General features: G+C 40.0%; 1 protein-coding gene across 3 annotated transcripts in view; it reads left to right on the top strand.

The window, feature by feature from the left end:
• Positions 1-17,461, top strand: part of focad (focadhesin) — a 190,810-nt gene that overhangs the window by 24,504 nt on the left and 148,845 nt on the right. For all 3 annotated transcript variants that reach the window (XM_048526877.2, XM_048526878.2, XM_059642923.1), the window contains exons 2-5: positions 198-289; positions 386-460; positions 4,542-4,696; positions 6,780-6,884. In XM_048526877.2, coding sequence (XP_048382834.1) covers positions 233-289; positions 386-460; positions 4,542-4,696; positions 6,780-6,884 — 392 coding nt within the window. In that variant the 5' untranslated portion in view covers positions 198-232. The remainder of the gene's footprint in view (positions 1-197; positions 290-385; positions 461-4,541; positions 4,697-6,779; positions 6,885-17,461) is intronic.

The following is a 17,461-nucleotide window of genomic DNA, read 5'->3' as shown; positions in this document are numbered from 1 at the left end:
GAATAGCAAAGGTTTTGAGGGATATGGGCCAAATGCTGGCAAAGGGGCCTTGATTTACATAGGATATCTAGTCAACATTAACAAGTTGGACCGAAGGGTCTATTTCTGTCCTGCATATCTCGATGACTCTATCTAGTAATTTGCAAGGCCCATCGACAATGTTCACAATATTAACAGTTTCTCGTTCTGTTTTGTAGACCTTATTTGGAAAATGCACTAAAGACTTGGAACAATGTCAGAAGATTTTAAGAGGAGATTTGAGTTCCAAAATATAACAATCCAGTCGCAGGTATGATACTTCTCTATTTTAGAAATTACTTAATTTGAATGAAACTAATTTCTGAGTGGTTCATCTGAAGATTAAAAGTGTTTTTGTTTTGTATAGGCTGTGGGACAACTGGTTGCTGCTGTATTAAAGGAAAAGGGGTCATCGTCTCCGATAAGTTATTCTTCAGATCAGGTTTGTGTTTAACACAGCTCTTAAGGTGGTCCAGGGCAATTTACAGTAATCATAGTCATGTCTGAAAACCCTAAACCCTTTCATTTACAAGCAACAAAACTTTTTTTTTGAGGCCTAGTTGCTATTATATTGTCTTTGTATGCCTTCAGGTCTGGTAACCCTGCTGTGGATTTAGAAAGAAGATTCCACCTTCATTGATAGTTAGCCTGTATGATAGTAATAGTTGTTTAGTGAACTGTATATGCCTTCAGTAGATTTCGTGCCATATTTAGTTTGGAAACCCATGCAAACCATCTTTTATAATGTGTTCAAATGCACATGTTCATGTTGACAGGTGTTAGTGAAGTTAAAGAAGTAATGTACATGAAAATTGAAAATAATGTGGTGCAGCAGTGTTGCTGTTTGAATTTGGATATGGTAGGATTTTCTCAGATCTACACTTTGAAGCATCATTCTCCTGTGTTAGACTGTGATTCCAACTGCTGTGCTGCCCTGAGTTGCCAGACAACTTGCTTGACTTCTGGATTTGAATGATCTTCCACCTGCTGCCATTAAGCTTTGCTAAACTCTTGGCTCCTGCCTTTGTTGATCTACACTGACTTCCGGTATCCTATTGTGTCCAATATATCACTCTTATCTGGATTTTAAAATCCCTTTGTTGCCTTTTGCTTCTGTATCACTGTACCCTTTACCAGCCCCACAATCAACTGAGAATTCTCAACTGCTTCTAAATGTCAGAACCCTAACTCCACAATGTTTGTGACCCTGTCATATGCCATCCAAGCCTCAAACTCAGAAAATTCTTTCACCATTCTCTTGGTTAAGTTCCAACTCTAAGATACTCCTCCTCCTAACAGCTCTTCCTTTGGCTCAATTTTCACTTTTTTTCTGATTTTGCTTCTGGGAAGCAACTTTACTTTCTTAAAATGCCATGTCAAAGTAATTTGTTTTCCCGTGTCATTGTAACTCATCTCACTAATCGTCTGCACCAATCCTGAACTAAATTGTATCAGTTGTCAGAAATGCACATTAAAAAAAAACAACAGGAAGTTGTAAGTATTATTGCGAAATTGAAATAGTTAAGTTTAGTGATTGAAATTTAGACCATTCAAGTAGAGGGATAAAGGACAGAGAGGGTTAGAATTGCATAGTGTGTTTCCAGGCAATCTTTCGACTGTAGTATGTTTCCAATGGAGAGGAGACGTTGTGGGATGTGAATACTGGACATGAGGTGGGCCAAGTGGATAAAGTGAAAGTTTGAGAACATTTTAATGGAGATTGATTATTGTGTCATAAGCTCTAGGGTTACATGGAAAAGGACACTGAGCTATCCAGAGGTAGAACACTGTGATTAACTGGCGAAAATTCAACTTAACTGGGGTATGAGAGTGTCTGATCCAAATGAATTAGAGTCAGAATTTGGCATGAAGCATGGTAACTGAACAGTGGGCTACCTGATAGAAGTGTGTGTTCATGCACTGCCAAGATATTTTCTCACAAATGGGAAAGGTAGCGAAAACAAGTGGAGAGCTTGCTGGATGACAGAAGAAATAGGGCTTAAAGTTAAGAAGAGGATTTTTTTTTTCCTCATGAAAGTTGTGAGGTGGATAGTACATTTGAAAACCATACTGAATACAGAAGGTTTCAATGGAAAGTAACAAAAGCAGTTAAGGGAGGCAAAGAGACAATGAAAAGAGACTACCTTTTCTGTTTGCTGACGATCTGAAAGACTTCAATGGAAATAAAAAATGAAAGCTGTTACTTTAAAGGGACTGTAAGAGCAGGAAGACCTCTTTATGTGAGTCATTGAAAGTGGGAGACAATTTGAGAAATTGCTTTGTGAAGCACTTAGAGTCATTGGGGTTTACAGCATAGAAACAGGCCCTTCGGCCCAGCTTGTCCATGTTGCCCAGTTTTTACAATTAATCTAGTCTCATTTCCCTGCATTTGGTCTGTATCCATTCCATCCCTGTACCTGTCCAAATGTATATTAAATGATGAAATTGATTTTCCTTGGCTTTAGCAAGAGCTTCAAAGAGAGCCGAAGCATGGGGGTTATGTTAAACTGGTACGAAACGCTGGCTGAGCCTCAACTAGAGTCCCATGTCTGGTTCTGTTGTCACATAAGGTAAAGTCAGAAGTCACATGACACCAGTTTACAGTCCTACGGGTATATTTAAAGTCAAAAGCTCTTGGAACACTGCTCCTTCATCAGGGGCTATCGGGTGATGTCATTCCGAAAGCTTGTGATTTTAAATAAACCTGTTGGACTATAACCTGGTGTCGTGTGACTTCTGACTTTTACCACCCCAGTCCAACGCTGGCATTTCCACAACACAATGTAAAATGCAAAGGCGTTAGCCCATCAACGAATGGCTGCATAGGTGCGGAATTGTCATTTCATAGTTTGGAAAAGTTGGGACTGTCTTGCTTGGAGAAGAGAAGGTTGGAAGATTGGGCCTTCTTTTGTTTGACTCATTTATATAAGTGATTTGGATGAGAATATAGGAGACATGGTTAGTAAGTTTGTGGATGACACCAAAACTGGTGGTAAAGAAATGGGTCAATGGGCTGAAAAGTGGTAGATGGAGTTGAATCTGGATAAATGCAAGATATTGCATTTTGTTACAACAAACAAGGGCAGGGCATATACCAATAATGGTAGGGCCTCGGGTAGTTTTGTAAAGCAGAGGGCCTTGGGGCGTAGGTACATAATTCTTTGAAGTTTGCCTCACATATAGGTAGGGTGGTTAAAAAGATGTTTGGCATGCTTGCCTTCATTGCTCATTCCTTTGAATATAGGAGTTGGGAAGTCAACTTGCAGTTGTACAGGATATTGGTGAGGCCTCATCTGGAATACTGTGTCCATTTCTGGTCACCCAGTTATGGGAAGGATATTATCAAGCCAGATATTAACTGGGATGTTGCCAGGTACGGAAGGTTTGAGTTACAAAGAAGGGCAGTTTAGGCTGGGACCTTTTTCAGTGGAGCGCAGGAGGTTGGAAGGCGACCTTATAGAAGTTTGTAAAATACAAGAGTTATTGATAGAGTTAATGGTAGTTGTCTTTTCCTTTCGATGGGAGATTTCAAAATTAGGGAGCACATTTTTAAGGTGAGAGCAGAGAGACTTAAAAGCATGGACAAATTTTTTTACACAGAGGGTGGTACGTGTGTGGAATGAAGTTCCGAAGGAAGTGGTGGATACAGATACAATTACAATGTTTAAAAGTGATTTAGCCAAGCACATGAATAGGAAAGGTTTAGAGGGATATGGGCCAGGAGCAGGCAGGTGAGACTAGCTCAGTTTGGGATTATGTTCAGTATGGCCTGGCTGTACTAAAGGGTCTGTTTCTGTGCTGCATGACTCTGTGACTCTATTTGATAGAGATGGCCTGGACAAGGTAGACAGCAAGAAGGCATTCTCTCAACCACCAAAATGGCAAGGATGTTGAAGGAGGCAATCAGGGAATTCCTTGGCAACCTCTCTTAATTTGCAATATGGGGAGGCACCTGTTGTAAATTATTGGGGAAATCCTCAAAATCCTGGGCTGGGCCCTTGTGGCAAAGTGGTAGAGTTTCTGCCTCCTGGCTAGGGAGGCTTGGGCTCAAGTCCTACCAGCTCCAGAAGTGTGTAGGAACATCTCTTAGACAGGTTGGTTAGAAAATATCTACTCGAAACCCTGAACTAACCTGCACTACTCCAGGCTTTGCCCCATTTCCCTCTAACACCTTATTGGCGATTGGTGGGAGCAAGTTCAGTGAAAGTCAGCCTCAAATATTACATAAAATTAGTTATTTCTTTCATATTACTGAAGATTACTGGAGATTCTGAACATTATATGAACGTGCAGACGGTTTCTGAGCATTCTTTGCAGTCCTGGCTGAGTTTATATTTATGTTTTTACTTTACCTGGGGTTGTTAATGTTAATCCAATGAGCAAGATGAATTAAACATTAAGGGCAGTCTCAGCTTCCTTGACTAGCTGATGAAAATGATTAGCTAGTATGCTGAAGTGATAAGCTAGGCATTTTAATTGACCATTGTGATGCAATTCTTATCATCGTTTCTTTTTCCCCCCAGAGCCCTGCATTGAACCTGTTGTGGGAGAAGTGTTGCAGTGATAATGTGGTGGTACGGTCTGCCTGTTGTGAAGTATTGGTTGCACTTGTTGCACAGAACCATGCCGATTTTAATTATGTGCTCAGTGGAATTTTGAATCTAATTCCTTCTGCCAGGTAATCTGAAATCATTAAATGAGTTCTTTGGCAGGCGGGCCCACTTCAGTTACTTTCATGGATAATATCCATTGTCAGAGCATTGCACTTGACTGTAAAAACTTATCATCCAAATTCATCGCTGATGAGAGGTTGGAAAGATCCTTCATTTATTGTTTTTAGGAAAAAGGCTTTGAATAAAGAAACTAAAATATACGCAATTCATCCAACTTTATCGGTTTTGTGTTGGGAGAGAGTTGTGTAAACTTTGGAGAACTGACACTTTGAAATCTTGTCTTGAGGTGATTTGTATGCTATTTTATGTTACGCTTGTTAAGCATGAGAAACATACATTTATGATTGGCTTAGTTATTGAAGGGCAAACTTTTTAAATAGTGCGTATGGCTGGATGCAATACATTTTGTGGCCATGACTTTGACAATACAAGGTAACAGTTATGCACACTGACTACATGGGAAATTCCGTGCTCTCTTCTATATCTTGGTGCAAGTGTACCAAGAATTGAGCCTCTTGGTTTCTTTTTGAGAAGGGAGTGAAAATAATTTGAGAGGTGAAACTGAACGCATTTTTGAAAATACAGAACAGCTGCCCGATTGGACTCACCAGTGTGAAAAATGTAATGACCAAAGTGTCAAATTCAGTTTGTACTGAATTCAGATCTGCACTGGAGTAATGTCAGATTTACAAAGACAGCTACAATATTGATTGCTGCTCTGTACCTTGATCTGGGAATTTGCTTCTGGTCACAATGTCAAAATATCATTCCTTACTGCACCAATGCGACAATTCTTTCATTTCTTACACTGGTGATTCTTTGTCTTGTCCAAATGAGATTGCTGATTGCAGCCCAATTACAGATTGTTTTATGTTTTAGGCCCATTTCCATCACCAGCTGTTAGGATACAGCTCACTTCTGAGAAGAACCTTATAAACTGCAGAGAGACTCCTGCCTCTCTGGGTTGAACTTGGAACCTAGATGCTGGGAGTGAATAACTGCAATACAATAACTGCTAGGAGCACTCTTTCACCATATAGGTGTCAATATGATAGAGAACTTGTGTTGATGGACATCCCAAGCTTTTGTTTCAGGTTTTACCATAATTCTTGGAGTAGAAACATGAACTATGCTTAATCCATCAGAAAATAGTAGGGTATATTTTCCAATCAAGTTTTGGTCAAATTTAGTCCCATTCCATTCAAAATATGATTTATTTATTGTTTTTAATGTATAATTCTTCTTTGCTTTTGGATTTTGACCCTGAATTTATTTGAAATTGTTGTTGGTGACCTATACTATAACTGTTTGGTTTATCTAAAAGCAGTGTCAAAACTTTCTTGAAGATTATCTAGAGAATTCTATGTCGAGCTTTTGTTTTATCATTTTTATTATAGCAAGGAACTGCTGTGATTATTAGAAGCAGTATTATTGTACTTTTTAAAAGCAGAGATAAATCCAGATTCTTTGGCTTAACATAGAATCCCTAGAGTATGGAAGCAGATGATTTTGTCCATTGAATCCACACCAACCCTCTGAAGAGCATCCCATCCAGACCCACCCCTCTACCTTGTAACCCTGCATTTCCCATGGCTAATTCACCAAGCCTGCTCATCCCTGGACAATTTGGGCAATTTAGCATGCCAGTGCACTTCACCCCGACGTCTTTGGACGGTGGTAGGAAACCGGAGCGCCCAGAGGAAACCCACACAGACACAAGGAGAATGTGCAAACTCCAGTTGACTGAGTGCAAAATTGAACCTTCGTCTTTGACACTGGGAGGCTGCAGCGCTAACCACTGAGCCACCATGCACAGGAAAAGTATTATTGTAATCAGAAAGAGCCAGCTGATTTTATATCTTCTTGGGATTTGCAGTAACCCTGCAAATTAATTGAATGATGCTGCATCGTTCCCTAAAGCTGGCGTGTTTAAAGCAGGCTTCCTCAGATTGGCTCATATTCTACAAAGGTCTGTTTTCCCTTTTTCATACCTTAGAATTTGACAGTTCTCCCTCATGAAAATTAAGACTTCAAATTTTGTTACAGATGCTTTGGCATGTATGGAATAATATTCATTTTCATTTCCAGTAACGTCCAAGGCTTGATTCGAAGTATCAGTAAATTGCTACTGATGCAAGCACAAGGAACCGATCCAAGTCATAAAACAGTTTATTTGTGTCCGTATGCCATCAGGTAAATTTTGGATTACAAAATACTTACTAATTGTTGTATCACAGTATTTCATTGCCATAGTGAGCTCTAATCCTTTTAAGATGTGTCAGCTGTTACAAAATAATAAAATTGCCGAGTAAATGATTTCAGCATAAATCAATGTTTTTGCTGCCTGCTAAATTTTAATCTTTACCTGAATCAATCAAAAGATGCCATCAATCCTTATTCACAAAGCACACAACTGCCCAAAAACACAGTTTTTCTAAGTTCCAGCTTCACTGATGGAATGGGCACTGTATGTCTGCTCAGAAAATAAGTATGCTGTCACCAGTGGGTTAATTTCAGTACTTCTAGTCACCTTTGGACAGATAGGAAGACCTTGGAAAGAGTGTTGAGGAGCCTGGTATGATACCAAGTTGAAGAGACTTCATTATATCTGATGATTCGACAAACTGGGATCGTTCTCTCCATAAGCAGAGAGAATTAATGGAAGTGTTGTAAATAATGAAGGTGAACATCATTATTAGGAGCAGGAGTAGGCCACTCAATGCCTTGGGCCTGTTTTCTATTCGAAAAAATGGTGACTTACCATTTGATGTTCCAAATTCCACACTGATAGGCAAGGCAATCAATATACCTCCCCTTTTAAAACATTTCCTGACCCTTTTGAGGCCGAAGGTTCCAAAGTTGCACAGCCTATAGAGAGAAAAATATCCCCCTCATCTGTCTGTGTATAAAGGGTGATTCTTATTTCCCTGGTTCTGAACTCGACCACAAAAGGAAAAATCTACTCCATGTCCTCTCATCAAGAGCTTTTGGGATCTTGTACACTGTCATCAAGTAATCCCACACGCTTCTAAACTCCAGTGAAAACAAGCTCAGCTTTTCCAATCTTTCCTGACAAGAGGTATCAATCTGTTAAAATCCCCCTGAACTGCCTCCAGTACAATTTTCCTCTTTTTAAATAAGGACACCAAAAGTGCGACCAGTCTCTGAGATGTGGTCTTGTGCTGAATTCTCTTATTCTAAATGATATCATGCTATGAGTTGGCCTGATTTCATGCTATACAAGTAACATAATTAGTAGTAGTAGTAACGTGTTGTGGTTTGTGCACTAGAACATCTCGATTGCTCTTCAGCTCAGAATTTTGCAGCCATACATTCATAGAGTGAGTCCAACCAGTCCATGCCAAACATAATCCGAAACTAAACTAGTCCCACCTGTCTGCACCTGGCCCAAATCCCTCCAAACTTTTCCTATTCATGTACTTATCCAGATTTCTTTTAAATGTTGTAACTGTGCCCACATCCGTCACTCCCTCAGGAAGTTCAATCCACATGCGAACGATCTTCTGTGCAAAAAATTTTGTCATGTGTCTTTTTTTATGTCTCCTTTCCTCTCACCTTAAAAATGTGTCCCCTAGTCTTGAAATCGCCCAGTCTAGGGAAAAGACACCTCCCATTAATTCTATCTAAGGCTCTCATCATTTTATAAACTTCTTTAAGGCCATCCTTCAACCTCCCATGTCATTTACTGTTTCAGTTACACTCTGATTTTTAAAATTCTTCCTGCCAAAGTGAACAATTACACATTTTTCCACAGTGTACTCCATCAGCTACATTTATGACCATTCACTCAACCTAACTCTACATGTTTGCAACCTCCTTTATGTCATTTTCGCAACATTTATTCATACTAATGTTTGTGGCTGCATATTTAGCAACAATATCTATATCAACACAATCATGACCTAATGATGTAGTCATCAGGGCCTATCAATCTGCACTTCATCAGTTTACTGCTTTCCTAGTGAGTATAATGGCACCAAGTTCCTCTGGTCCTTCGGCTTTCTGACTTCTTTGACACAGTAAATAAAGGAGAACTTTCCACTGACCGGCAGATCAGCACCAGATGACACTTGAGAGAAATTGCAAAGTTTTGGTAAAAGGTATGGGAGGGAGGGTACAGAGAGACATGAGAGGTTGCTGTGAACAAGAACAAATGATGAGGAAGAACGGAAGAAGCAGTTTCAGTAATAGTTTTCAAAATAGAATTGTGTCTGTGAAGTTGGAAATTAAGAATTGTGTGGGGTATGGGAAAACGACATAGGAGTAGGACTCATTGGCACATCCTCTGTGTTAGTATAGGTGCAGTGGGCTTTCTTTTTGTGTTGTTGCATTTTAAGATCTTTGTAACGTGCAATGTATAAACTATAATATTTGTAATGTCTGTACCTTTCAGTGTTGTTGATATTTTGTCAGGGAAGATCGTTCAATTCCCCTGAAAATTTTTAAGATTTGACAAACAAGCCTTGGATCATAGGCAAATGACCAGACCACAATCACTAAGGGCATGATTATACCCTGCCTGGAAGTGATTTTTTAAAAAGTGGCAAGCTGGCTGACACAGATACCCTCCCCTTCTTGGTACCTAAACAATTACAGGTCCATGAGTGACCAGCTTCATCCAGCGTCAATGAAGACCCTTATGTTGCCGATTAATTACCATTTAAAGGTCTGATTTCACCAACAGCTTGATTATGTACCATTCTGGTGATGGTGGCTGGTTTCTGAGCAGGCTGGGTCTCCTTTGGTGCCAGTCAGGAGCAGGCCATACCTCTGCCTATGCCTGTGATGTCCCTGACCCTCAACCTGAAAGATCTGAAAGATAGGCACTTACATTCTCACCATACAAGCTCCTTAAGTCTGTCATGATCTTTAGGATCAGAAGCTGCCTGCTTGCAACTGGGTGGCCATTCAAGTATTTTAGTATCAAGGCTCTGGAAGTACAAGCAAGAGCAAATTCAACACCAAACCTGAGCCTAAAATTTGGGCTTGAGAGCAGTGAGCAGATTTTTTTACCTGATTTATTCAGCTTTTTAAAATATGTGCCTCTTCAATTGGACTTTATTCATCTTTAATTGTTGCAGTGACCTCAGGGGCGTGTTTTTAAAGGAAAAAATTGTAACACCATGCTATATTAAGGCATATCCTTTCAGATGTAAGAGTTACCTTGTGTTTGGTATAAGGTCAAGTGTTGATAATTAATAAATTAAGTACATTCTTTATTAGAAATATTAGTTAAAGTAGTGCCGTATACTTGGAGATTTGACCAAAGCTTTGAGGGAACTTTGTTTTGTGCATCGGTAGCCATATTATAAATTATGCTTAAGCTCGTTGATAGTTATTTATTATGGGATCTGCAAAAATAAATCAAATTCAGTTTCCTATGAAGCTTTGGAAATCCTAACCAGAGGTTAAGGTGAATTAGAGGTTAAGCACACCCTTCAACATGCATCTATTACCTCACGATGGTGCTGTTCTGTGTTAGCACCCTGATATTATTAGTTTCAAGAATGTGACCCTGGATGATTTTTGAGGGAAAAAAAGATTGTGGAATAACTTTCTGAATATTGCTGCATTAATTGCAAGGTGAAAATACCTTCCACCCCTTTGATCTCTTCTGGGAGTCCAAGACAAGAGGAAATAGGTTGAAGGTGAGAGGAGAAAGATGTAAAAGGGGTCTAAGAGGCAACTTTTCGTGCAGAGGGTGGTGGGTGAATAGAATGAGCTGCCAGAGGAAGTGGTGGAGGCTGGTACAATTATCACATTTAAAAGGCACCTGGATGGACATATGAGTAGGAAGCATTTAGAGGCATGTGGGCCAAATGCTGGCAATGGGATTAGATTTATTTAGGATATCCGATCAGCATGGACGAGTTGGACCAAAGGGTCTGTTCCTGTGCTGTACGACTCTACGACTCCATCTACGAATAGAGTTTGACCTGAAACAAAAACAAAAAATTGCTGCAGATGTGAAGCACGTCTGGCAGCATTTATGGAGGGAAAAGCACAGTCAACATTTAGGGCCAGGGACACGTCTTCAGACCTGAAATGTTGACTCTGCGTTTTTCCACAAATGCTCCTAGACCCGCTGCTGAGTTTTGTTTTCTTTCAGATTTCCAGCATCCACAGTTTGTTTTTTTGTTCAGAGTCTGATATTCCCTTGTTCTCTGCTGGTGCTAGTCTGGAGCTGGCCATGAAGGATGCTGGGATATCCAAAAGTGTACGAGATGCATCCTCCTTTCAGCTCTGTTTGGTTTCTCCAGCAGTTGAACATTAAAATCCTAGACCATGTGAATGTCCTTGTATCTTTTCTGTTATAGCATCCTGCATCCCATCTTTCTAAAATAAAATGCTTCAATTTTTCTTTTTAACCGAAGTATGCAGTGATTCATTACTGTGCAAATTCTGTTTGTAATATTTCCAATTAGAATTGCCCACATTGATGTTTCCCGTTTTAAGGAATTGATGAAAGCAGATTGAAATCTTTTCTTATCCAAAGCAAAACCTAAAAACTGTATCAGTTTGCCTGGGTTTCCACAAAGTAATCATTTGTATTGGGGACCGACAATACAAAGTGTTTTCTGTGTAAATTCTGAGATTAAGCAATCCCTCAAGTTTGACAATTTAAAAGACCTATTCACAATAAGATCTTGCTGAAATAATTTGTTTTGGTTAAATTAATGGCCAGTGAAGCAGAGAAATTGAGGGATTAAAATGTATTGCATTGTCCTAGACTGTTTAATGGCTGTGATGGATTATTAGAATGGATATATGATAACTAGATATGTGGAATTGTAGCATATCTCTTATGCTGCAGTCTGTTTTAATTAGCAATGTTGTTTAGTGTTTGACTGAAATTGACGGTCTGGCTACAATTAATGTAGCAAATGCAGGCTGGCTTCCTTGCTTACTTTTTGGAATGATGTATGTGTGCAAGGAGAAGGACAATATATTATTATTCTGAACATGTGTTTGCATCCAATTTCACATACACTGAAGCAGTCAAGATATCTGAGTGTCAATTTAAGTGTGAGCTTTATTTTTGGGATGGTAACTTTAAATTTAGTGTAAATGGAAGACTTTGTATTCTACAGTTGAAAACCTCGATTTGGTGATTGTTTGTCATCAAACGGAGTCTTATTTTTTAAAAGCTGAGAATAAGCTGCAAGGTTTTTGTTCTTGGAGAGTAGAGCAACAGTCTCTTGAGTTTATCATGAGTCATCACCGAGTCTCTCAGAATTTCAGAAATCTGTGTCTCTGTTGTTGGGTTATTGAGTTGTCAACAATTGTATTGCAAATTGTTTAGTTCTAGAGTGAAAGGGTGTTGGCTCAGGGACAGCTAATTGACATTGTGTCTGGATGAAAAGTTGATGTTTCACGTAGCTGGGGTTAAAGAGGGCAGAGGAAGCCATTTTTGAGATCAGGTTGTAGGCTTCCATACAAATTAGTGAATATCACTGACAGCAGAGGTTGAGTGGTCAGTGCTAAAAAAAAGGCTGTTTGGCTTTGTGAGCTACCACATCCAGATATGGTTGAAGAGACAAAATACTGAAACAATTCCAGCAGAACTATCAGAACAGGCTTTACTGCTGAAAGTGAGGTTAAGATAAACTCCTAAAACTGGGGAGCACTGCAGCCGTCATTTACTTAGAGACTACTGGTGAAATGGAGATCTGGGAGAATCTTCGAAACTGGGAAAATCCAAGGAAAGTTTGCTTAAAAAAAGGCTGTGATGTCATGGAGAATATGGTATGTGATTAGTTTAAAAGAGAAATGTTTCTTTCCTTACTTTGAAATATAAAGTGTTTATAGAAAGAAAGTTGAGTTTAGTCAGTCATGCTTTTTGCCGCTTGTTACCTTACAAATTTAAAAATTCGACATCTTGATTTGCTGTCCTTTCAGTCATGAGCTGGAAATTTAAATGCTTTCTTGAATATTAGCAGGTTCAGTGGAGGTTGTAATGTTGCCTGCATGTGATTGCTGCACACTAAAACATAGAACTGCCTTAAATGTGCTGTGTATTGCAGCTTTATTTTGTGGCATAGATAATTGTAAGCTCAGTGGTTCAGCACTTGTTACTCAGTGTCATTAGAAGCATTCAATGAAGTGGCAGTCGAAGTGTCATCTGCTGTTTCACATCCTCCCAATAATATGCTTACTGTGAAAAATTGTGGTTTTTTTGGAGACTGCACTGTTAAATATGATATGAAGTCTGACTTACAAACTATCTTCCAAAACTACTTTCTCAAAGAGTATCATTAATAACATTAGGGATGTTGGCTAGTTCTGTTACTTTTAGTAATTTGCTACTTTCTCGTGACTTTGTTGCCTGCTTAAATGTTAAAAACTTTGCTATAATATCAAGTAATTATATTGGATCAAATACTCATCATTTTATTTGGGAAAAATGTCAAGTAGATGTGTTACAACGGAACTCATTTGTTGGCTTGATAAGGTTGAGAGGTGACAAGTAAATTGAAGATTTGGTGTGTAAGGTTAGCTATTGATTTTATCTTACAGTGTAATCAAGTTCAGCATTTGTCTTGTTATGTCTCCTTTAATTAAAAACGCTACCATTTCTCAAAAGACACTGTTTGAAGCATCATTAACATCCTGTCAGACAGAAGCATTCAATCTAAACTATAATGACTTTATCCTGTGGATAAATGAGAGGAAAGCAAATTGTCCCTTTGTGTTAAATAGTCCTAAGAGACATCTAGCAAATGGCCTGACTGAGGTTAGACCGATAGTGGCTGACTTATCCCTTTTATCTGGACTATTTGCTGTTTTTTTAACTCACTATCTTCTGGTGCTTTGCTTGGAAGTAGACTTTGGTAGTGACACGGCTGACAGGTGTATCTATTATCTGCTTGGTAATTTGAAAGTTTGAGTAATGTGTGGAGATGTGCAAATTTTACTTTTGGGAGTGGCATTTCCACAGTTTTATTCCATAACACAAATGATAATAAATCAGTTGGATCTTACGTGTGTGGATAGGAACAGGTTAATATTGAGTATGGCCAATAGATGGGTTCTGCAGTTGCTGAAGCAGTTCTTTCAGAAGTTCATGCCCCATTTTATGCATCACTTCAACCCTGTCAATGCAATATATGTTAACTTGTATTTGACCGGTGAAAGGGCAAGGTTAACTTATCACAAAGGTACTCTTTGGCAACAAATGATATTGTTCAAGCAGTCACCTTAGCTGTGTGCCTGACAAATTGCATGCAATGACATGCAAGGTTTCTTCTGCTTAATGTGACACATCTCCATGGGAACCTCTCTAAGGACAGAGATGGTCAGGCAGATTGTAACTGGCCACTCTATCATATCAAGTGACAAATTCTAGATGAACATGACCTTTTGAACTCTGTTTTGCTGGCCCCAGGAAGCCTTTGAGTATCTTTGAATCTTAGAATATATCCTTTATCTCCTGGGTCATTTTCATCTTGAGCTTTTGCAATTAAATATTGCTATTATGTGAGACAAAGTAACTTCGCCATGAATTCTTATTTTTAATAAATATCAGGTAGTATTGCAACTGCAGGATGATTTGATTCCAACACCGAATCTTAATGGTCAGTTATTCATCAAGCAGAAGACTGGCTTCTTGTTTGAATGAGGGTGGTTCAGTCTATGTTGGGTTATCAAAACTTGACCACTCTTTGGTTGGCATTGATCATACTGAACCACAGTCTTTGAGATGGAACTCCTCTTGCTGAGAAAGCGATTTACCCATTTCAGCATTCTCAAACTGTTATTCTTGGGAGAGGAGAGCAGGAGTGCCTGGCTTAGGGCTTGCAGGTTAAATGTACCACATAAAAAGAATTATAAGGATAGCTTGATGGGGGTAAAGAGAAAAGGGAGACAGAAGACTTAACCTGGGGAATAGATGGACCCGTTGAGCCAAATAACTGCTTCCTGTGCTGTAAACAATGATTTATTTTTAAGACAACCTCCTTCTTATCTGCCTCACATAAGTTGACTTCTTGGGACTCCAACTTGTAGATTGAAACTTTGCACCCAGGGAAACAGCCTGTCATCATCTATGCTGACAAGCTGGTTTTCAAACCTTTTTGTTCCAAATAGATCACCTGTCATTCATTCCTGTGAATTCCAAACAGTATAGACTTGTTCCACTGGATCTGTGTTCCTCGGACAACCCTGTTATCTCAGAATTGATCTAGTCAGCCTTTTCCTCAAAACTAACCCTGTCATCCTATAGGGAGGGGACCAAATCTGGACACAGTACTGCAAGTGTGGTTTCACCTGAAGCATTATGTCATTTCAGCCATGTTTCTTCAATATTGCACCAACGTGTTTCACCTCCTTACAATAAAAGATACCTTAACATTTCTCTTTCTAATTCCACATTATACTTGCGCGTGAACTTTCTGTGACTTGTAAGCAACATGTCCCAAGTGCTGCTGCATGCTCAAGTTTCTTTGTTTCTCACTTACTAAAAGCTGAAAGTGACTGTTCTTGACATTTGATTCTGTGGCATCAAAGATCCCTCGCAGAACCGGAGCCAATGGAAATCCAGGAGAAAATAATCACCCCTGTTTGAGCCATACCTCGCACAAAGTAAAATGGTTATGAATGTTGGAGATGGGCATTTCAACTCAAGGGTGTCATTTCAGGGGTCCCTCAAGGGTAACGTTCTCAGCCCAAACATCTTAAACTGCTGTGCCCATGAGGTTTGTTTCATCATAAGGTCAGAAGTAGGGATGTTTGTCAATGATTGTATGATGTTCACTATTCATGACTCTTGAGAAGCCCAAACGGTTTGTGTTGACATGCAGAAGGACCTGGATGACACCCAGGCTTGGGTTGATAACTGGCAAATAACATTTGAGCCACACAAGTACCAGACAATGACCATCTTGAACAAGAGAGAAACGATGCATTATCCTTTGACATTAAATGGCATTCCCCCACTGTCAACATCCTCGGGGTTACCATTGACCAGAAACTGACGTGGACTTGCCACATAAATGCAGGGGCAAAAGAGCTGGTAAGAGGCAGGAGTATCTTACCTCCACATTTCCCTAAGCCTGTCCATCATCTACGAGCCACAAGCCAGGAGTGTGGAATACTCCCCCATTGCCTGGATAAGTGGAGCTCCAGTGACAGTCAAAGCTGGGCATCATCCAGGAAAAAAGCCTACTTGACTGAGAAGACCACCTTAAACATTCACTGCCTCCATCACAGAAACACAGGGGCGGTAGGGTGTACCATCCACTAGCTACCTGCAGAAACTTACCGAGGCTCTTTAGACAGTACCTTCCAAACCTGTGACACGTACCATCAAGAAAGACAAGAGCAGCATCTGCAAATTCCCATCCAGGCCACTCATAACCCTGACTTGAGAATACAACGCTGTTCCTTCAGTGTTGTTGGGTTGGGACCCTGAAACTCCCTTCTTAATCACAATCTGTGTGCACCTATGCAGTGTAGATTTCATCAGGTCAACATGGTGGTCTCCCACCACCTTGCCAAGAGCAATTGAGCGTGGGCAATGTGTTCACTCAGGTAGTGATATCCATATCTCATAAATAAAGGCGCTTTACATTATAGCTGGTATTCTTTTCTATTCCTCCAACCAAAGTGGCTAATTTGACTTGTCCCCACATTTGTACTTCTCGACCGCTCACCAGACTGGTTTCACTTTTTTGCAGTTTCCTTGTGTTCTCACTGCTTAATTAGCTTTGTACCATGAACAAATTTGTCTCGATAACATTTTGTCCCTTACGATATTATTGATGCAGATGGTAAATGGCTAAGGCCCAAGGTTTGATGCTAGCAATAATTTGTTGCCCAACATAAAGTTCAACTATTTATTCATATTGCCTTTGAGAGTCACTTTTAAGTGGTGGTAAAATGGAGTCGTCAAGACAGATGTGTGTTCCTGCTAGTAAACCCATGTGATCTGGTTGCCTTGTGATCTCGTGAAAGGGATCCACTTTTAGTCATGTTGAAAGTCTGGTCCTGGGTTTAATACCTGGAAACAAAGGGGAAAAAAAAACATGACATTACTGCTAAATAAAAACCGAAAGAACTGTGAATCAGGAATAAAAACAGAAGTTGCTGGAACAGCTCAGCAGGTCTGGCAGCATCTGTGAAGAAAGAAAAATCGGAGTTAACGTTTCAGGTCCGGTGACCCTTCCTCAGAAGTGTGTTAACTGTAATTTTTCTTCACAGATGCTGCCAGACCTGCTGAGCTTTTCCAGCAACTTCTGTTTTTGTTGATGACCTTACTGCTGTCAGATTAACAGGTTTGGGGTCCTTTGACAGTGAGAGAGGGAGATGCTGTGTAAATCACAGCTACGAGAGCACGGTGCTTATGAGAGTCATTTTGTTTTCTTCAGAAAGAAGTTACTGGAACAGATTCGAGAACCTGGCAAACGCCCAAATGTGCCTTGGGGCTATAAGTCAACTCTGTTCATCTCAAAGATAATGGGAACTGCAGATGCTGGAGATTCCAAGATAATAAAATGTGAGGCTGGATGAACACAGCAGGCCAAGCAGCATCTCAGGAGCACAAAAGCTGACGTTTCGGGCCTAGACCCTTCATCAGAGAGGGGGATGGGGGGAGGGAACTGGAATAAATAGGGAGAGAGGGGGAGGCGGACCGAAGATGGAGAGTAAAGAAGATAGGTGGAGAGGGTGTAGGTGGGGAGGTCCCTACCTCCCCACCTACACCCTCTCCACCTATCTTCTTTACTCTCCATCTTCGGTCCGCCTCCCCCTCT

This window comes from Stegostoma tigrinum, chromosome 3, assembly GCF_030684315.1.
Source record: "Stegostoma tigrinum isolate sSteTig4 chromosome 3, sSteTig4.hap1, whole genome shotgun sequence".
Classification (NCBI taxonomy): Eukaryota; Metazoa; Chordata; class Chondrichthyes; order Orectolobiformes; family Stegostomatidae; genus Stegostoma; species Stegostoma tigrinum.
This window is presented reverse-complemented; position numbering and strand designations above follow the sequence as displayed.